Source organism: Rhea pennata, chromosome 16 (assembly GCF_028389875.1).
Source record: "Rhea pennata isolate bPtePen1 chromosome 16, bPtePen1.pri, whole genome shotgun sequence".
Lineage (NCBI taxonomy): Eukaryota > Metazoa > Chordata > Aves > Rheiformes > Rheidae > Rhea > Rhea pennata.
Window position 1 is genome coordinate 17,035,972 of NC_084678.1, and position 21,914 is coordinate 17,057,885.

The 21,914-nt window shown below is 37.1% G+C and overlaps 1 protein-coding gene across 1 annotated transcript in view; it reads right to left on the bottom strand.

The window, feature by feature from the left end:
- RTEL1 (regulator of telomere elongation helicase 1) overlaps window positions 1-21,432 on the bottom strand; it is a 49,529-nt gene extending 28,097 nt beyond the window's left edge. Inside the window, exons 1-17 of the mRNA XM_062589030.1 lie at window positions 21,323-21,432; window positions 19,908-20,106; window positions 19,468-19,561; window positions 18,276-18,357; window positions 17,590-17,650; window positions 16,543-16,618; window positions 15,763-15,847; window positions 15,165-15,230; window positions 13,239-13,392; window positions 12,874-12,912; window positions 12,129-12,207; window positions 11,126-11,223; window positions 9,770-9,825; window positions 6,358-6,432; window positions 5,113-5,194; window positions 1,943-2,075; window positions 1,673-1,786 (exon numbers count right to left, since the gene is read on the bottom strand). Of these exons, the coding sequence (XP_062445014.1) occupies window positions 1,673-1,786; window positions 1,943-2,075; window positions 5,113-5,194; window positions 6,358-6,432; window positions 9,770-9,825; window positions 11,126-11,223; window positions 12,129-12,207; window positions 12,874-12,912; window positions 13,239-13,392; window positions 15,165-15,230; window positions 15,763-15,847; window positions 16,543-16,618; window positions 17,590-17,650; window positions 18,276-18,357; window positions 19,468-19,561; window positions 19,908-20,106; window positions 21,323-21,424 (1,595 nt within the window). The 5' untranslated portion in view covers window positions 21,425-21,432. The remainder of the gene's footprint in view (window positions 1-1,672; window positions 1,787-1,942; window positions 2,076-5,112; window positions 5,195-6,357; window positions 6,433-9,769; window positions 9,826-11,125; window positions 11,224-12,128; window positions 12,208-12,873; window positions 12,913-13,238; window positions 13,393-15,164; window positions 15,231-15,762; window positions 15,848-16,542; window positions 16,619-17,589; window positions 17,651-18,275; window positions 18,358-19,467; window positions 19,562-19,907; window positions 20,107-21,322) is intronic.
- Window positions 21,433-21,914: the final 482 nt, after the last annotated feature.

Genomic DNA, 21,914 nt, shown 5'->3' on the forward strand with positions numbered 1-21,914 from the left:
AAAATAGACTGAAATGGTGCTCACAGCTTCTGAGAATAAAAAATACTGGCTAAGGGTAGTCTAGTTTTCCTCCCTCTGTAAAAGCCAATAACTATTGCTGAGTCCCTTGCAAGCCCCTTGGAACATCTGGCACTTTCCCCTTTTTCCACCATATGAGCTCTTTGAAATCTCTTTTTGAGTTTTTCTATATTCCTGAAAACAAGTAAGACGGACCAGAAGCAAACCAAAACAAATAAAAGAATTTTCAGTCAGGTGTTCGACTGTAATGTTGAATTTGAAATAGATTTAAGAATGTGCAGGTGTTAAAAAAGATAATAATAATTATGGATGCTCCAGGAAGAAAATTAAAACAGAAGAATGTATATATCACATGAGGAACTGGTCCCTCATTCCATAATACTACAGAAGGATTACATCCTTAAACAGAGCAGTGCCACCAATGCAACACCACTCTCTAGTACCTTCAAAGAACTGTTAAGCACAGAATCAGCTGCCAGGTAAAACAAAATATGAAGCTACATATGAAGTTTATATGTAGAGATCCAAATTAGAATATCATATTACAAAATGGAAGTCAATATACAATGAAACCTTTTGTTTTGGCCTTCACTTTCCTTGTCAGCAGCTTTTCTATTTCTGATACAGAAAGAACAAAAGCCGCAGGAGGAACACTGTGACTACTCTGAGAAAGAGAAGGACATAGACAAAATGACAAAAGACCAGAGAAAAGGAGGAAAAAAATAAATAAAAGAAATAAGGATGATGAAAAATTTGACAAATATTCAGGCATGTTTTCCCCCCAAAAGAAAACAGAGATGTGAAGGGGAAGCAGATCATGACAACCACCTTCAAATATAAAAAAGCTTGCTACTTAGTTCAACTATGTCTCAAGCTCACTACCAGTATGTTGAGTTACCTAAGCCTTCAGCAAGAAACTTAGGATGGGGGGGGGGTCCATCTCAGGGAGCAGCAAGGGCTAGCTGTTCCCTAAGGGACAGGGAGCTGCTCATGACAAGGCAGAGAGGGCAGGGGCCTCACTAGCCAGGGCCCAGATCCTACGTTACCCAAGCAGAACAAGCAGAGCAGACCTGGAGATGATAGTCAGGTTTAAGCAAGAATCTAGATCGTCAGGCAAGTTAGTGGCGATGAAGCAGGCCCAAGACCAAGACAGAAATACGTGAGCAAATCAGGATCAAGCCCAGTGACAAAAACGAGGATCAGACAGGCAGGTCCACAGTGATAAGGCGGGTCCAAGGAAGTCAATCAGTAGGTCAGTATTCAGACAAATGGGGTCCAAGGCCAGTCATGGTTGTGATGAAGCTAGACACACACATTTCTACCACATAGCTTGGGCAGGGAGTGATGGCCCAGGCTTGAGCTTAAATGGAGCTCCTGGACACACTAGCAGAGGATGTGGATGGACGCCTCCAGAGAGGCTGATCACGGCCATTAAGGCCTACTTGTGTGTTCCGGACCCTGACACTTCATACCTTTCAGCTTTACATTTTTGAACTTTCTACTTTAATTGTTAAAGGGTGTTGCATTTAGCACACCGTTTATCCAAGAAAAGAACTACAAAGACCACTTATTTCACTAGCTCCCTCTTTTAAACAGAATCCCTAATGCTGGAACCCACAATTTCAAAACAGAATTCCAAGTGGAAGTTCATTACCTTTTTTCATAGGTAGAAGTGAGCACAGTTCCATCAGGTCCCTTGGGAATGATCCCAACCCAGAGCTGGTGCTTATCAATAACATGTGGATTCTCCAAACAAACAGGAAAAGGGCTGAAGAACAGGGAAGTGAGCTCCAAGTCATACTCATTTTATAATTCCGTACTGTACTTCCAATCCAGAACACAAAAATTCTGAGCTAAAACTTAAATCACGAGAGCAGATTGTACATTTGCATTAACGTTACTGTTCATGTATCTAGGTACTTACATCTGCATTTCCATCGTAAAAGATGAGAGGGGTGAGAGTGTACCACTGGTAAGGATAATTGTCCGGACCCCTTGTCGAACAAGCTCATGCATGCTGTATCCAGGGCTGAAACACCAATAGCTCAAGGTCTTTCCTGGATCAAATAAAGAGAAAACACTAAGAAACAAGCCTGTACAGCAGAGAATTGGTCTCTGTCTTACTCAGACTCTAGAATAACTACATTCCAAAAATTAAATAAATTCTGGATTTCTTCAATTCACACTATAAATCAGTGCAAGTTACATATATGCAGTAATGTCTGTCTGGATCTATATCTGGACAGGTCAATAAGTATTCACAAACAAGAATAAAGTCACTTATGTCAGGAGCAGAAGAAACTCCAGCATAAAAGCAAATTGTACTGGCATGGGATGGTCTAGAAAAAAAAACACTAACCACTTGTATTTGCCTCGCTAATTCTCAGTTTGAAATATCCTCCTCTGTAACCCCGTAGAATGTTTGTCAGGCACTAATCCACTGTTCTTGAAGCTAGAATTGCAATATATTTGCAGTCTGGAGTTCTGCAATTATGACTTTAAGATAAACAACATTAATCTAGGGTCCCATTCACAAGCAGAAACTGTACAGAGTGGATGATATGCAAGGTGGCAGCTTGTTTCATCCCTAGTACCCTAGCATAGCTGAGCCACAGGAAAAAGGGTTGCTGGTAGTCAACCACATGGTGATTTAGAGCATACCACAAGCAACAGCATTTTACCTTAATGTAAAACTGCAATAGTTTAATGTCATATTCATAGGCAGCATCTGTGCACAGAAAACAGGTAGCTAAGGCAATAATCTTATCAGCTATCACAAGCTAGGCCACCTCCTGTCACAAACTACAGCTCTTAGAAAATTATGGTCCAATGAATCATTTCCACAAAATCCTTTGAAAACAGCTATTCTTAAGAGTTTTGCAGTTTCCCTATAAAATATGTTGTATTTCCAAACTACAAGGGATCAAAAATTTGATCAGTCTAGTCTGGCCTCTGCTAGCTTTGCACATAGTGCAAGTCTCAGACTTCTATACAGTGTATGCCTGCTAAATCACAGAATTCTGCGACTGCTTCACATGTCTTACGTATAAATCCTCTGAACTATGCAATAAAAGTGTTTTTGTTAGCTTTTTCCTGCATACACAAATAGGAAAAACTACTTAAATGTATTCCTGCAACTTGAAACGTTGATTGAGCAATATCCCAGGAAAACAATATCTGCAGATTACCAAACAGCCTGCTTCTATTCAGAAGTGCTCTAGTGAAGTGAATACTTACTATTAAGGACGTTATGTACAAAAACACTGAATTTGTGGAAACTCATTCTTTGAAAAAATTGTTTGCGTCACTGAAAAATACAGCTTCTGTGAAACAAATATCTACATTTTCATGAGTATTTAACTAAGTAATCAAGTAAATAAGTTATGAGGCATGGCATTTACACAGATCTTTGGAGAGTATCCTATGAAGGCAGCTTAGGTAAAGGGAGTCTACCATTAACTTCTGCATCTTTCTTCTGTAATCAGAGAATGTCCGTTTTGTTTTCCATCTGACTGTATTTATTAAAAAACAGAAAGAATGGATGTTGAAGTCTAACAAAACCTACCGTGATGCTGCCTACAGTGGCCTTCAAATAAACCTTTAAGTCAAAGGAAAAAAAAAACTTGGCTTCTAGGTATGTTGCTCTGAAGCACAGTTATACTGAGGCAGTTCCAGATATAAAGCATTGCAGAGAAGTAACAAAGTAGGTGGGGGGAGAGAGAACAGGGAGAAGTCTCAGTTGAGCATAAAGGACTGAAAACAATAGTTGAGACAAACTATCAAGGAGTGAGACAGTGCCCTTAAGAACTGAGGAAATTGCACAAAAAAGGTGTTATTTCAGAGAGCACAATGACGCTTGAAGCTGTTACCAGGCATGACGTTTTCTGGCTAAGAGTTCACATTCTCAAGTGTTATTTCTCTGACACATTATATGAACCTTCATTATAGAGCTTCAGAATAAGCCAGCCAATTACAACTCTTCTACTATCAACAGGATAATTTAAACAGAGATATTTCAACTGAAAACTTTCATGTAATTTACTTTTCATAACACACATTTCAGCATACATTTTCAGAATCATATCTATACAGAAATCTCCTTGTAAAAGATAAAGTTATAGCCTTAGCAACATAAATTTTGCTTAGCACAACACAAATACAGAGAAATACAGTATGTATGAGGATCCCAGAACACTTTACGGACTTCAATCTCCTCCTAAAAGAGAGTTTTCCATTCTTGGGCTGGTCTGAAGATTTTCTTTATACCAATACAAGCAAGTGTTCTGTAACAGAGATGATTTCCTTTCACTGGTATAATTGTTTCTAGAAGAACTCCAACAGTACACATAGCTGTGCTGCCACAAGAATGTTTTATACTGAGATTGCTTATGTCATCTCTCATTTAGAAGAAACGATACAAGTGAAAATCTTCTCCTATACTCTGATTTACATCCATAGCAAGGCTGTACTTAGAAACATAAAGACTGGACAGGACCATCTTGAAACAATTCTTGAACTCTTGAAACAACGTTAAAGTTCCATAGCCTTAAAATCCTGCTCTTTGCCAGAGGAAGATGGCTCCCGGACAATGCTAACACCTTTAAGTCTCTTCATCTTACAGAAGATGATCACACACACACACACAAAAACACTTATTCGCAAATCACCCAAGAATTCTCTGCTAAACTGAATGGGGAATAATCCTTCCCAATTCCACATCTAGTGGCTGTTTTAAGTTGGAGTACTTTTACAAAGCATGCTAACCAGGCACTTAAGACCTTTCAGCTCTATGAGGAATGCCAGCTGATGTTGTTATGCCAACAGGGTTAAAAAGGAGAGCATTTTCTGTGTATAGGCAAATCTAGTGCATGGCCTTATTGAGTTACTCTGTTCTACCTTTCCATTCCTTAGAGAGCTTAAAAGTCCTGCAACAGCATTGCATGATTTGCCAGAGGAATCCTTGTTCAAAAATGTGAAGTAATGAAGATTAAAATATCTTCAATTGTTTTCTTTTATATTAATCAAAGAAAAAAAAAAAGGTTGAATGTTTTCAATCCAGTTTTTACACGAGTCTACCTCAGCTTACTCTTCTACCTTGTTTTTTCACAGCTGATGAATTCCACAGATCCGTCCTTTGTTTCTTCTTCTGATTACTGTTATCGAGATGAATGTGTACCTGAAGGAGAAAATATCAACACTTCCAGAGACTGCTGCAGAAATGAACTTGCACTTCATCCCTCAACAAGGCTCGCTCATGTCATGGGTAGTTACGGTAACTAATGTCACTTTTATAGTGCTAGTAATGCTGTATTATTTCCTCTCTCTCTTTCCTAATTTGTTTCCAATCACTCATGACATATCTAGCAAGGATCAGAGAAGCATATCACCATTTAACCAGTCATTTTGCATCAGTTTAAGAGCAGCATTTCATGGGCTGCCCTGAGCAAAGACAAAAATAGAATTATTTGGGCATTGTGCACCAGAAAAAGACATGCAGACTAGAATATTACTGTGTTAGGAATATTTGCTGCATTTGGCAACAAAACTGGTCTCACATTAAAGTCAATATATGGAAAAATTTAATTACATAGAAAAACTATTTTATTACAAATATTTTAAAAAGTAATGAAAAAGGCCATAAAAATCCTCCTGCTATTGAAAGATTCAAAATCTACAAGGTAACCTCAAAACAGCAGCTAAGAGTTAAGGAGAGACTCACAGCATAAGATCTTGCACATGGAACTTAAATGTATGAGGTAAACAATTCAGAAAAAACTACTTATACAAGGAGTAGAAACATTGCAGTCTGAGTTCTATTTTTCTGCTAAATACAAGATAGTTATACAATCTAAAAGAAAGCAGGTTTATTAGACTAGAATTTCTTCCTTTAATTTTTCTAGAGTAATGCATCTCATTTTTTAATGCATCTGTAGTATTTTGGCAGACAGCACTGATTAGATAGCATCTTCAGTTTTCCTTACTAGGACAACAGGATACTGTCAAAATTGAGCCAGCCAAGAGACTAATTTATTGAAAGAACATATACATTCTTGCATAGCATACAGTATCAAAGTTTTCAATAACTCCCATCTGCTGCACTTTCCTTAGTTCATATAAAATAACAAGATTATTTAAAAATTATTATATAGATTCCCTTTTTGCTTGGGACCTGATTTTACCACAGTTCTTTTGGCTTTTTCTGGAACAACTTAAATATTCTCCTTCTAATCAAAACCATAATTTGCTATAGCATCCACAGTCTTCTGACTCTTGAATACTTTAAGCACAGACACGAAATGCCACTTAAGAGAATTATAGAATATATACAGCATCTCATACCTTATAGTATTTGGATATGGACTGGGCTGGCATGAAACCTGTCATGCCTTCTGGAGGATCGATGTTGAATACTGTCTGGTAAATGAATGAAAACAAATACAGAGATTAACAAATGTTTTGAGCAAAATCCCTGAAACATCTTTGCACTAAGAAGTATCTACAGAAAAATTATTGTTGCGATAACCTTAAATATATCTTCTTGCTCCTTCGATATTTAATAAAAGCAGAGAATTCCAAATAAACACATTTTCACTGGCAGTTTCTGTTAGTCACTTGGCCTCCTCATTGAGCCAAACAATGAAGGCCACTACTTAAATACAAAAGTCTTTTTCATAATTGTGTATTAAACTCAGTGTACTCAGTTACAGCACCTGATACATACAAAAGGACAATAAAATAACTGGCTAGACTTCTGTGTAAGCACATATTCAAACCACACAAATGACAGTATTATTATACAGACCACACATGACTTTTGGCTATTGATGACAACAGTCACAACTGCTTTTAAAAGAATCATTTGAATTCTCTGATTTTGTTTAAAATCACAGTCATGATACTCTACACTAATAATACTCTGCTTCAATAAAAATGAAGCTGTAACTACATACAGTTGCCCATATATTAAACGGAAAGCCTCTATCAACTCCTTTGTACAGACTTACATTTCTTCCCCTTTCCTGTATGTGATGTCTTATGACTAGGAGAGAGACTCATTTAAACATATGGCATTGCACTGCAATTTCAGTGAAAACAGCTGTGGTTCTCAAATATTTATAACTTACGTGAATTTTTCTAAACAAAATTCCTTCAGACATTTAAAAGGAATTATCCAAGCTCATCAGAATATCAGTTAATTGCAAAAAGATAGACGTTCTGCACTAGTACAAAAAAAACTGAAGTACAATTCCTGGAAAGATTAATTTATGAAAAACAGCCAAAAATGGAGTGCATAAAAAAGTCTTCTAAAATGAAGGGAACTTTTTTAAAAAGTGATCATTAATAAAAACAAGCTTAAATAAATTAGCTCTTGAAGACAAAGTTCTGTAACAAGAAAGCACCATCAAGCAATACACTGTGACCTTTTCCTACTAAAAATATTGGGATAAGAAGTTATCAGATGGAGGATTTACGGTTCATGTACATATTTTCAGCAGCAGCAGCAGATGAGATCTTAGCTTTCAGTGAAAGATGGCTCAGCTAAGTCAAATTATCTTTCATGTGTCTAGGCTAAAAGACCACACATGGACAACTGGCTTTGGTCACGTAGTACCCTGCAGCCTGTGTTCTACAGTGACTGGGATTCTGACACCACAGTTCTGTTTCTTAATCTCCTCATCTATCAGCTTTGAACACCCAGACAAATTATTTAAATTCCCCAGACCTCACCTTCCCCACAAAGAATAGGGGCATTCAACTTCCAAAACAAACAAACTTGATACAAGTGCACACAAATTGCTACTAGTGCACCAGAACATACATCTAGGCTTTATTACATTTCTATAAAAATAAAATACTGTGTATGCCACTGGGAATAAATTTTATTGTCAAATATCCATGCACTTGATGAGTATTGCAAATCTACCAGCACAGGACCAAGTTCTGATTCACTAGTTTCAGATTGTCAAGTTATAAAGAGTGAGAAATTTGGACTGAAATCTAGGAATAACCACATACCAAAACAGCAAAATACACACAGAAGTAGAACGAACTCTACTCAGAAGCTGGTAAAAGTATAGTGCCAAGAATTTGCACGAAGACATTTCAGATGACACGCAACAAATCTGATTAACCCAAATCACAAGGGTTGTGGTGAACTCAAGAAATGCAATGGCTTCTACTTCACAGGCTCTTTTGTGCTGAATTTTTGGAGAGGCAGTTCCTAAACTCACTGAGACAAGATCCATCCTGGTTGCGGAGAAACCACTGGATGTATATATAGGCTGACGTAGCATTGAACTTGACAGGGCTGACCATATATATTCATGACACATTCCCAGTTAAACATGATTTCAAGACTCAAAACATTTGACTTCAGCTGAGCCAGAACACAAAGGCATTTGTTGCTCCTTAAGGTTAAACTAACAGGGATTACTTAAGGCAGCATGGTTTGGGGAAGATGAGAGTGTTCAAAGTATAGCTAGGTATCTTGTCTTTATCAGGTAAGAGGTAAATTTTCAGTGCAGTCGTATAGACTTCACTCACCTCTTCCCTGTTTACATTAGTTTAACATTTTTGGCACTTTCCTGCTTCCTGTAAGTATAAATTACATTCCTAAGCAGCATGTTTTCCAGGGAAAAGTTCTATGAGGTCAATGGTTTCTGAAAAAAGTGTGTTAGCTAATCCATTACGCAGGCTACCAGTGAGCAGAACAAACCAGAGAACAACAAATAAAAGAATGCTACCAACCATAACAGTCTAACTCTGTGGGATTTCATGCATCAGCAGCTGAATTGTAATTTTTAATATAAGAAATTTATTAAACCAAGACAGAAAAGCAACGAGGAACACTCATTATGTCGTCACCATTATTGTCACCTACCTATGAAAGACAGTGGAAGTGAGATCTTTCTGATCCAAAAGAAATACAAGCATGTGGGAAACAAAGATCTTTTTGCACTGTCAGTAAAAGGCTTGGTTCAACCTGATCCCCAGTGACTGGGGCAGAGAGGATGCTCTGAAATCACTAAATTCTGGGAATATAGTGAACTTACACATGTAAGCAGATTTTCAAATACGTAACATTATAACTAAGACGCTATTTTGTCTGAACATAATTACCCAATTTTTGAACATCACCCAAGAGCATTTGGTGAAATTCAGTGAGGAGCTAGAAACTGAGCTTTGGGCCACTGTACTTTCTCAGTTTACTGGGTCCAGGTTTTTCAGATTCATTTTCTGTAACTGCACAACAGGGAGAAGACTGACAGTACCATACAGATACCCATGTACTTTGACTGTCACATTCAGCTCCTGTAGCACTAAAGGGGTTTTCAATTCTACAGATCACTTAACAAGTAAATGAAAAATACAATTAAAATTATTTTGATTTGACTTCTTCCTAAGTCTGTATTGCTCTTTCATGAAAGGTTTCATCCCCAAACACTGCTGGCTTGAATATGCACTGTTCAATTACCCAGCTCCACCTGGTGGAGGTTAAAATGAGTCAAATTTAAATTTAGCATCTCCAGAAAGGGAAAAATCAAAACTATCAAATAACAACCAGGGTAAAAATCAAAATAGACCATCCTATTAGCAGCAGCTTTCCTTTCAACCACCTCTGGACTTCCACTCATACTGAAATGTTAAGCATATGTAATCAAGAATACAGTGGATCCCTCCAATGTCTTTCCACATTTTTAAACCAACTTTTCAATCTTTTAGACATGTAGAAGTAGCATTTATTATTTACCTGAATAATATCTGAAAGTTTATGCAATCCAGATGTATTGATAAATATCCCAGTACCTACAGAGAAGAATGGATGTTTTTGCACACACAAATGCGTATGTACTTGCATATACAACCACATCTAACCAGCACATCCTGCAAATACAATAGCTTGAAAATATCACCCGCAACAGATAAGTCATTCCAAGTTTTTCATTATTATCCGAAATTCAACGAGAAATGTAAAACTAACATGCCAAAGTTAAAGTTTACCATCAGTGAAGTACTGTTAAGCTATAATCTGAGCAAGTTACAAGAACATCTTGAAGCTTCTCTAAATTACAAATTGGAAATGAGATAATACAAAAAATAAGCATGTTTAAACTGATTAGTTACTTCTGCAAAAGCTCACATACCAACTAATAATGGTCTCAAGAAAAAAAAAAAAAAAGAATAGGAAGCTGACCACCACATTATACAGACACAAAACCTACTTTTGCTACAGCTATAAATAACCCCTTGCAGTCATCCCAGAGCCTCTAGTATGCTTATAACAGTGACTACAGAGGAACAGTTAAAAGAACAAAGAACATACAAAATATGCTGATAATGAGAACATGACCATGGAAATGGTAAACTGATACATCTGTTAAGGCAGAGTGCTAACAGTCTAAAAGAAGAAACATGTTAGGTAAAAAAGGATGAACAGACATGCTCACAAAGGATACATTCACACAACTGACAGTCTACGGTCTAGTCTCCACAGATCGAGCTTGCGCCCTCTTTAACGCTTTACTGAAGAGCCTGCTAGTGAGAATTGGCTAAATTACTTTCTTAGCACATGTAAAAGCTTGAGTCTTTTCTTTGCAGAAAATGCAAGTTAAAGAATGAGTTCCAGATAGACATTAAAACAGAAGCTTGTTAATTGAAGGAAAGAGAAAGGCATTATCTGATTCGCAGTCATCCTGTTTTATAACTTCAAGATCATCGAAGAGCTTGTGACTGAGAAGAGCTATCAGCCAAATGTTGACAAGCTCCACCCACACAATCTTGTTGGGTTTGGAAAAGAACAGCTTTATTTGCAAAACTTGTGTGCATACATACACGTACATGAGCAGGTTAGACACAAAGTAGTACTTAAAATTAGTTCTGTTACATGAATGTTACATGAATGAAAACATATTTCTCAATAGAAGTACTATGGCCTCCCAGCAAGTTTTATTAAAAAGATATGAGTATCTGGGAACAGATTTTAAAACTTTTAAAATTTAAATCCCCTTCTCCTTCTCTCCCCAAACCATGCAAGCTCCCAGTTGTTGACATTAGAGGAAAAGGAAGTGCAGTGACTGATTGAAACAACCAGCAAGTTCACACTTACGGCCTGAAAGAAACTGTAAAATCTGCTCAAGTGATTCCAGGAGGGAGGATTTGGTCTGGAATGTTATTTGGGCCTCTGCAAACAGATCAAAGATGTAGCTGCAATTTACAAAGAAGAAATACAAATAAGTAAACACTGTAAATACTCACATGGACACCATTACTATTATTCCTTTATAACAAAAATTTCACTTCCTCGTGAAGACAAGAACATGTTTTGCTACTAGAAAGATACACAAGAATATAAGTAAGTATTTGGTTATAAAGATAGCAGACAATATTGACATGGCTGAAAGCACACTGATCACATCTTTCACAAACACTTTCCATGGCAGCATACAATACACATTAAAGAAATCATGGAAATTATTTGTTAATCAGTTTCTACATTACAATGTACAATATGCATTAGTTTACAAACAAACTTACAGAGCTCTGAGGTATCTCAAACCAAATCACAGTAGCACTAGTACCTCTGTTTAAATCATAATATCAAAATTAGACAGCAGTAAAGGGAGGAGCTACTTCTAGTTCAGTATACCTGACAGGCACACACTTAGCATAGAGAGTCTCCACTCTTTAAAATTCTGGTTTTAAAGGGCTGTGTTCTTCAATTTCTAACATAGTAACATAGTACCATAAGTAAACAGTGAAACCATAAAGCCAGTTCTTAATCACTACAGAATAATACTATTTTTGAAGCATCGTACCATTAAACCAAGTAAAGAGGAAACATTTCAGAAGGGAGTTCAATCAGAAGTAATGTTTGCTACAGAAAGAATAAACACTTTTCCCAGAAGCTAGAATAGTACTACCAAACCTAACAGATGCTGCTAGACCCTTAAAACACTTGCTTGATATTTGTCTCACTGCAGGTTTGCTATGTAAAATACACAAAACTGCTTCCATTGGCAAGAAGTTCACAATAGAGCTATTTGCACAGGGTCCAGAGTTTGTTGTTTTTTTACCATGCAAACATCTTAACACAAAGAGAATACACTTACCTTCCCTCTTTGGTGACTCCACTGTTGTTTAATGGCAATTCCACAGCATCAATAGCACTTTCCAGCTGAAGAAGAATTTCTTTAAGAAAACCAAGAGGGAGAAACATTAGGGCTCACAGAAATTAGTTTCTGGGACTCATCCAAACCACTTTTTTCAAATGCACTTTATTACAAAGGCTGTGACCAAAACCAGGAACCTGGCTGTTTTCTTGATCCCGGAAACAAGCCAAAAAGAATGGAAATAATTTTTCTAAATATCTATATTAAACTTTAATAAATTCTATCATCTTAATTCTTCTTGCAATACTTCTATGAAATACCGCAATCAGATAAATGTTAAACTCCCCTCTCTCTACAGATGGAAAGTTGTTCTTGAAAATGCTTTGTAAACACGAAACATCTCAAACCCTCAACACGAACTTCACGATGCATCGAGTTCTTACAGTAGAATGATGGTACTAATATATTGCCAGCATACTAGTAAGATTTGAAAACAAGAGGAAACTTCTGGCAAAGAAGAAAAAAATGCATTCACCTGTCAACTGTCTCACCTTTGGGGGAAAAAAACTTCTATAACTAAACTTTTCATAAATTCCTCTGAAAAAAGAGGTAGCTAGAACTTCCATGCATTTCTCCATTATGTGCAGATGTCAAGGAAAGGTAACACGAACCTGTTTTATAATCATTGTCCAATCACCTTTAACAATAGTTTTGTTGAACACAAACAAACAAACAAAATACTTACTCTTTATCTTTGCTATATCTTCAAGTTCCATGTTCAGTCCTGTTGAAGAAAGGAATGATTTCAAAGAGGATGTTTCATCTGTTTCATTCTCTGGTTTCTTTATGCTTTTTCAGAGATTATAGCTATGAAGGCTGAATCCATGCATACAGGGAAAGACATCTGCATTCCACTCATTGCTCTTTTATGATCCGCAATATCATCCTGGTTTGACCATATTTTGTCATGCTTCTCTGCTAATGTTACTAAATAACAATAATTTATCTATTAATCAGAATCAATTTTCTGTGAAACTAAGTTATTTTCCTATCTTTGATAATAGCACCCTATAATCCCAGTGAAACAGTGGTTCATGGCTATTAACACACCTGAATTAACCATCTCCATATTGAATTCAGCATTTATTTCATTCTGTTGAACTATTTTTGCTTGTTCTTCCAGTACTACATTTATAGCATCCATTGCCGAAGCCAAATCGTAGGGTGTCAAGTCAAAAGATGACGACTCCTCGCATAACTTCTCCTAGAATATCAAGGAATGGGAGTATTACGTGGACTGCACAGTATGCTATTTGGTCAGGCAGCTTCATAGACAATCAGACTGGACCACCTCCAGCTCAGACCAGAGAATGTTTTCAAAAGGCTTGAAGACCGTCACTGCTACTAGGCATCTCTCTTTTTCTAAGACATAGTGTAGACATTAAGCAAATACTTTTGCCTTTTCCACATGATCAGCAATTCGATCATTTCCATCCAGTAGTAAGCCAGTGTCATTAAGATCCCTTTTGTTTTTAATAGGCCTCTGTGTTCTTAAAGTTACTCGGATTTTTCTTGACATCCTCATTTCTCTTATGTATTTGCCAAGTAGTTTGCTGGTGGCAAAGTATGCAGCAAATACTAATTACAAAACCATTTTGTCCTTTAAAAGGGCAATTCCTAGCCCCTCTCACACTTAGGAAATATTGATATTCCTGTATTAACTCAAATGAAGACATGGTCCTTGCCCCTTATTATCTTACATCTAAAGATTGGGGCAAAGAATAAGAGTGAGGGGGAAAGAAAGAAAAAAAGCTGCAGATACATATTATCCATATGTAAAGTTTAGGACAACATATATATGAGAACAAATATTATTATAAGAAACAAAGGAAATTATTAACTTTTTATTAAAAAAGCAGTGCTGTAACGGTCTGAACAGTTTGATAAAATTCTGACCTTGAAAAAATAAGTCACAATTTGCTTTCTCATAAACGTTATCCATTAAAAAAAAAAAAAAAAAAAAAAGGTAAAAAAGGTATTCCCTGAGTAATGGAGAGAAATAGTAAAGGCTTAACTACACAAAAAATTGACTGCAATGGCTCTTAAGAAACAACTTATAAAGAAAAAAAAATCATGTTGAATTGTGCCAATTCCCATTCAGGACAAAGTCAATTTTATTTCAGAGTAATTACTAAGTTGAAACAGGGACAATCACATGGGAGAAATATTGCAAAATGAGTGGTTGCAGAATAGCAACTCTGATTAATTTCCACATTCAGGCAACAGTTAATATTTTTTAAAATGCTACAAAGGAAAAAAAAAACAAAAAAAAAAAACAAAAAAAAACACTATTATGCATTTTCCACTCATTTTTCAATAGAAAAAGTTGTTTCGCATCCACATACTGGATGCAGTTCTGCAATTACCTCTAGCCAGAAAGAGCATGTCCTCCAATAGCTTTCTTACTGATGAACAATGATTCAAAAACATGCAATCAGAAAAACTTCACAGTTGCTAAGCAGAAATCCCACCGGGAGGTTGTTCGTTTGATAAAGGGGTCATATTTCAAAGGTTCCTTTGCATTTCATTAGCTAAGCAGAGAACTGCAGTTTTGAGCCAACTAAGACGAAGGTCTCCTGATGCAGTATGTTATTTTTGTCATTTTTCCAAGTATTTTCCCATCAAGACAAGAAAGTCACATTTGCCATGTAGTGCACCTGAACAGCTGATGTGTTTGAGCTTCAGAGGAGGGTCTTGTCACATTTTCTTACACCATAGAAGAGAACTCCAAAGAAAGAAAACCAGTACCCTCATAAATTCGGAGGGCCATCTTTTAGGAAACTACCACCTTGCAGAAAGCCATAGCTGTGTCAAAGGACTATTACTTAAACTTACAACTTCAACTGTCATGGAAACTAGAAACACTGATGATACAACTGAAGCAGCTGAGTACAGCTTTTTGTAATATGACACTGGTCTGCTTTTCCTTTTTGATGAAGTCTGGAAAATGCAATAGACCAGGAACAAGCAACTTACCACATTGTGAGCTTCATCAAGTATTACCACAGTCCCCTTCAGGTCCAAACTGTGCGCCCTCCGGCTCTGAAGATGAGAGAGGGAGTGTAATGGGCATAAAGGTCAAAGAGAAGAAGAGATTTGATTGACTGAAAAACTGGCTAATTAGATTTGGATTTTGTTATGTTTTGATACAATTTTTTTCTGGGAAACAGCAAATAAGCTGTGGCTAATATGTAAATCACAAAATAATAGTTTTCTCTGGAAATGAAAGCAACAAAATGCATGACATAAGTTTACAGAATTTACAGCTGAAATTGTAATAAAGAAAAAAATATGTTGTTGATGCCCTTATTGGGCATCATATTTTGCTAAGGTAATTCTCTAACATCACAAGAGCTCAGTTTCAAAAAACACACAACGCTATGGAAAAGAACTTTGCAGGAAAAAAAACACAAAAGGGCCTATGCTTCAGAGTTTGAACCGGATTTTTATTAGTTTTTAAGTATATCACACAATACGATTGCTTGCTGTGCATCATTTCTTTAGAGTTTATCCACTAGAAGCCAATACAAGACCAATAGAAGAAAAACTGCACTTAAAGATATAGATATGTTACCTTTGAGTCTAGTAAATAGTTGTAAGGCATAAAAATAATATCTGCTTGCTGCTTCAGACTCCGAGAGAGATAATAAGGACAAGCTCTGTTTAAAAAAAAAAGTAACACAACTATAAATTAATAATTGCAAAAATACTGAAGTATGCTCCACATTCATGTATTATATTTCAGACTCTCGAGGATTTCTAATCACTTGCTTAATGATTTGAAACTAGCACATTAGATTTTAGGGCAGATGGTTAGCTCTATTCATATGGGCCCAGTTCAGTAAAGTTAGTAAAAAGAAAGTATCAAAAATGCCAAGCTGTGCAGCTCAAAAATAAAGAATGAAAGAAAGTGACATTCATTAGTGCATTATCTTTTCTCCCCTCCAGGCTAGGAGGGGATGCCAGACTACACTATTAAGTCTCAACAAGTCAGTCATCTTGTCCTCTTAGATCTGAAAGAAAACTGCAACAGTATTTGGCACAGCAAATGATATTGGCAGTCTCTACTCAAGAATCAGGTGAACCTCATTCTGATTAGATTTAGTCTTTACACAAGTAAAGCCTGAAATATATATCCACTATTACATAATGAAAACTACAGTAACAGAAATTAAAGCCTTAGTACACACATAAATTTGCTGAAAGCTGTCTCTGTGCAATGTATTTTGCCACTGCACTTTGCTCTCGTCATTGCTCTATTACTTTTGTGTATGTCAAGTTCATACCAAAGTATTAATAATAATTAAAAAAAAGGTTTCACAAAAGAGGAGGAGGGTCAGAGAGGACCATTTACCTGTGCTTGTTCCCATTTTTAACCAAGTCTTCAATATCCATGATAGAGTCAATCAGTTCTTTCTCCGTACTCTTTTCTGAAGAACATTACAACATTACAACCACATGGTTAAGTAAGAGTATCATACAAAGATACTGTAATCATTTCTAGGTGCACTGACTTTATTTCTTCTAAGGTTACTTGCTGCACTGTACACCCACAAAGCACCTTCTGTCCCTAACGATTCAGAATCTTCTCATCGTTCTGAACCTAATTGTTTCATGGCTAAGTTATCCACAGCTCTTCTTGTGTCAACAGCAAGCCTTGTCCTAAATAAACCTCAAGCAGCGAGAGATGTTATCTTTTAATTTGTTTGACATTTGAATCATAGTTTTCTTGGATTCCAAGTTTTCTTAGATTCCAATTTATCAGATTGATCAAAGAAAGTTAATTTACTCTTCTCTTGCATACAGGCTCTGTATTCCTATATGGAGCCTTGTAGCACTTCTCTGTCCTTTTTCCAGCTCCAGTTTATCTCAGCTAAATATGGATGACAAGAATTACAGTATCTAAACCAGGGTTCTCCAGTGACCAATACTAGGACACTATGTCTGCCCCTAATGCAGACATCTCCATACACTCCAGAACTGATTTTTTTTTCCCCATATGTATCATATTGACAGCACTATAGTCTACAATCACTTACAGCCTTGAAGTTCTTCTCGGTTCTTTCCGCCTATGAACACTGAGCTAATAGCAAAGGCTTCTGGTTTTCATTCCAGTCTCATTCTGTATTACGAATGATAGAATTTGGCCCTAGTTGTTACCCTAGATTCATCTGCTTCTTAACATTTTATTCTTGAAAGACATCAACTCGGTCCTTTGTTTGAACAGCAATAGGCTAAAAAAAAAATACATCTAGAGCAAAATATCATACATCTATATAGATATATATAGATAGGTACAGATGTAAAATACACACACAAAAGCAGATTCTGCCAACTCTTTAAAACTTATCTGCCTGTCTCACAAAAAGTCTCTCTCTCCACAAAACAGGGCTTTACTTACCTTCCACATTGTTATAGAAATGACAAGTACGAGCCATCACTTTCATTCGGCACATGTAGATCTGTAAAATATAGTATATTTTAGTAGAGTAGCATAACTTCTCAAGCACTAAAGGTGAGTTGAGAGGTGAAGAGTTACCAATTTTCCGTAACACCAGAGAATAAATAAATGGTAGTCACATTTTTTTAGCTTTAGAATCACATGTCCCCATATCCACCTAAAACCACTCTTATGTAACACAGACCATTCATGTGGCAAGAGAAAATTTGGTTATATTTTGCCACTAATACTTTTCAAAAGAAGTAATATTTACTATTACTAGTAAAAATAGCAGATATAGCAAACACAGAAACATGATTTTAAAATGATTTTTGCCTTTGAAAAGTACTTAAGTGACATACCAGAAAGTAAACTGTAAACTATCAAACTTAACTCTCATGCTCTACATAATCCCATGCTTCTCTGGCTGGTAAGTGCTACCAGAGATTTAGAACTAAATTTTGCATTACCAATACTGTAACAACACCAAGAAACGGTACCAGTTCCTCAAATACATGGAAAATTAGTATCTTTCACACAAATCACTGGTAGTGAAACCTAATGTCATGGTTAAAAATTACACACTATACAGCAGAACAAAAAATTGCATATTCATGCTATTCATACTTGCAAGGCTGTGTTCTCACCTGCACATGGTTGCTCTCCTGCCGCTTCACTTCAGGATTGATGCAAAGCTGCTCTCTGGAACCCAAAACACATATCTTTGGCCTGTACAAACAGAATACATAAAACTGATATTAAAAATAAGGCAAAAAGGGGAAAAAAAATGTTGTACGTGTCTAGCTCAGGCATAGTATGTCAAAGGCAAAGGGCTCGTGAGACAGAGGAGCAACAAAACGAGTTGAAATCAGAAATAGTAAGTAAACTACTCTGTAACAGCTATAAGTTCTTGGACTTTATTGTATTCTTTCTCCTAGTAACAATGGGAAGTACTAAGCAGCAGTTTACTGTGGAAGGTCATGAGTAGCAGCTTACATCATCCACAAGAAAATCTGGATTCTGTAACGATAGCTGATCCCAAAAATCTGGGCCCTCTCACACATTAAGCTATTCTGCAGGTGTCAGTAATTTTTAAACTAAGATTATGACATGCATCAATGCACCAGTCATTCACAATACTTTTTTGCTTATTACAAGGTCGTACCTGCAAAAGAGGCATATAAGCAAATGATTACTACCTGCCCCAAAATTTCAGTTAGCACACTGATCTGTCAACAGCTGAAAATTACAGCATACACTGGTATAGCAAAAACACAAAGCTCTTCATAGGTTAACTTTGATCTAAGGAATTTAACCTTGTAATGACTTCCTAGTGCCTTACAAAAAATAGATTAAAAAAAATACAACCATGGAGTTTCACAAAACAGTACTACTCAGAGGAACAACAGTGCACTCTATTCACGTATATAAACTAGAAAAATCTACTCTTCCTGAGCCAAAAAACTCCAGAGAGTTAATGAATTCTTTTCACTCAAGTTCAGAGAAAGCTTATAGGATTTAAGCAGGTAGAAAAGAAATCCTCTGCCCTTCCCTTGCCCCAGGAATTTTAGAAGTAAATGCAAGTGGAGAACCAGAACCAAACTGAATTCAGGAAATTCTAGGATAAAAAGAGGTGATAAGAAAAGAGAAGCTGTGAACGATGGGAGGGAGAAAAAAAAAAGAAAAAAAAATAAAATAAGGTTCTATACATGCACAGTAAGAGAACTACATTTCAACAGATATCTTTTTTTAATACTTTCATCCTCACAAATTCAAATAATTATTAAAATAGCTGGGTTTCTCCCCTTTTGCTTAGAACAGAAGCATTATCATATTTACCTGTAGACTGTATTCTTTAATTCATTAATGACCTGCGTAAGTTGTGAGTGTGTTCTGGAGGCATAAATTATTTTAGGAATGTCAGTGTAATAAGCTGCCACATAGAGGGAAAAAAAAAATTATTAGCACAGAAAGAAGAACTAAAGATATTATCAGCCTCCCTTCTCTGCGGTGCTACAGTAACAACTTGCTCCGTAGAGACGGCAAGAATTTTTTTCATCTAACTGTTCACACACCAGAAATGAGCTAAATACATTTCTAATATTCTAATAAAATTTAAAATATATAAAACATCTTTAAAATAGTATGAAACTATTCCAGCTGCTAAACAATGCCTCTGCTTTTATGATTACATACTCATTGTAGGAGATGATAACAAACACTTTTGATTTAACTATTTCTGATTTTTATGTTCAGTGGGAGTAATACACTGTACTTACTTGGGATATCAGCATCCACAGCAGCATTGCCCCAGGATGACAGAGGTCTGTCAGGAAAGAGTTCCACTCCGTTCATCCGTTGTGCAATTTTGCGGGCTGAGATAGTATCTTTAAAGTGTTCCCGCCAAGCCAGAGTGGAACATAGAAGGCACAGTGTCTTTCCTGTGCCTGTAGGGCTTTCCAGAATGCCATTTACCTTCTTTGTTGAAGGGAAATAAAATCGAAGAGGGAAAAAAAGTTATCTGGATATTCAACTAGACTAGCATTTTCTCAGTAAAGAGTATTCACTAGTAGTAAACTATACCATACAGAAGAAACAGATACATACCCCACAGTTTTTACATACAGGACCTGTGACCTCTAAGCAGCTTAGTGAAGCTTAAGCTAAAATCCAGACACAACTGTGTCTAACAAAGCGATTTTCCTTTCTCAGAGTAAATAGAATGCATCACATTTTAACATAAAAGACACACAAATATTAGAAACTGCTGCAAAAAAATAGAAATTGATTCTTATGGAATGCTTATTTTCTTTAGAATGATGACTATATCCCACATCACAAAATCCAGACATGGCTTAGGCAGAAGATCTTGAACAAGGTCCATTTTTAAACATCTAGTCCTGCTGGTCATTCTAATTTCCAAGTGCTTTTACAAACTGAATTCTAAATAAAAGGTAAGGTTGCACAGCTGTGGTAAGTCATGTGGTAAGTACATTAGAAGAATTTATCTATGTTATATAGGCTTATAGAAATATTATTACAATATGAGAAGGTACCAAGCAAGGATCAAGCCACTGCCTACAATCCTGATGAATGCTGAGCTACTACGGAAAACCTAAGCTTCTGTTTCCTCTCTCAGAAGAAAGAGGGGCCTTGGTGATCCTATTTACCAATCCCAGAACAAAAATAACTATTGTAAGAAACATTTCCTTATTTGCTATTAGTTTATTAAGATTACCTTATCATAGATAAAATGGCAACTTATACTAATAGTACAATTCACTAACAATACAAAATCAAAACAGACATTGTATGAACATATGAACTACTTCCTTAATTTTTCTTCCTTTTCCCAAGATAGGCAAAAATATCCTATCCACATTTCTACTGAGAGATACAACATTTGAACATTTATAGATTTTTAATAACTATAATCTAAAATAAAATATAAATAAGACAAAATTGAAAACAGACAACAAAAAATAAACTTGAATAATAACTCCTTTTTAAATAAATCCCTTTACAGTCAGAAATGAGATACATGTAGTGAATGACCTAAAATACGCCTAGGAACTAAGCTGCTATAGATCTGATTTGTAACACAGTCAACAATTTAAGTTTATCAGAGGAAAAACTGCTTAGCCAAAGCCTCTGGCCTGCAAGGCGCAGCACGGCAGAACCTTCCAGCGCTTACCTTCTGCAGGCACTCGAGCACTTTGGCCATGTACTCTTCCTGGCACTTGTACGGTTGGAAAGGAAAATCCACTGTGATGCCATTTAGAGTAATCTTAGGCATATTTTCTGCAAAGCACCTGAAACTAAGAGCACGCTCGTGATTTGCGGCAACATGACGCTAGGAGGAGCGCGTCGGGCAACTAAGCAGGAGCGGTGGAAGCTCATCTGCATAACAAACGCCCGAAATGGCCCGTTTCCCCCTCGCCATCGGGGCCTGTAACGCGTTAACAGCAAATCTGCGCGCGGCCCGGGCAGGGCGCGCAGGGGCCCGGCGGAGCGGGTTCCCCGGGGGGGGGGGGCGCGGAGCTGCCGGGCCCTCACAGGCCGTTCCCCGGGCGCTCTTCTAGCGCCCCTCGCATTGGGGCTCCCCAGCGGAGCCTCCCCCGACTGGGCCGGGCCGGTCTGGGCCTGTCCCGCGCCGCCGGGGCCGTCCCGCCCGCCCCCCCCCGTTGCCATGGAGACGCGGGCGGCACCGCCGCAGCCCCCCCTCACCTCCCGCGCCGCCGTTCAGAATCCCCGCGCGGCGTCACGTGCCCTGCCTCCTTCCCGCG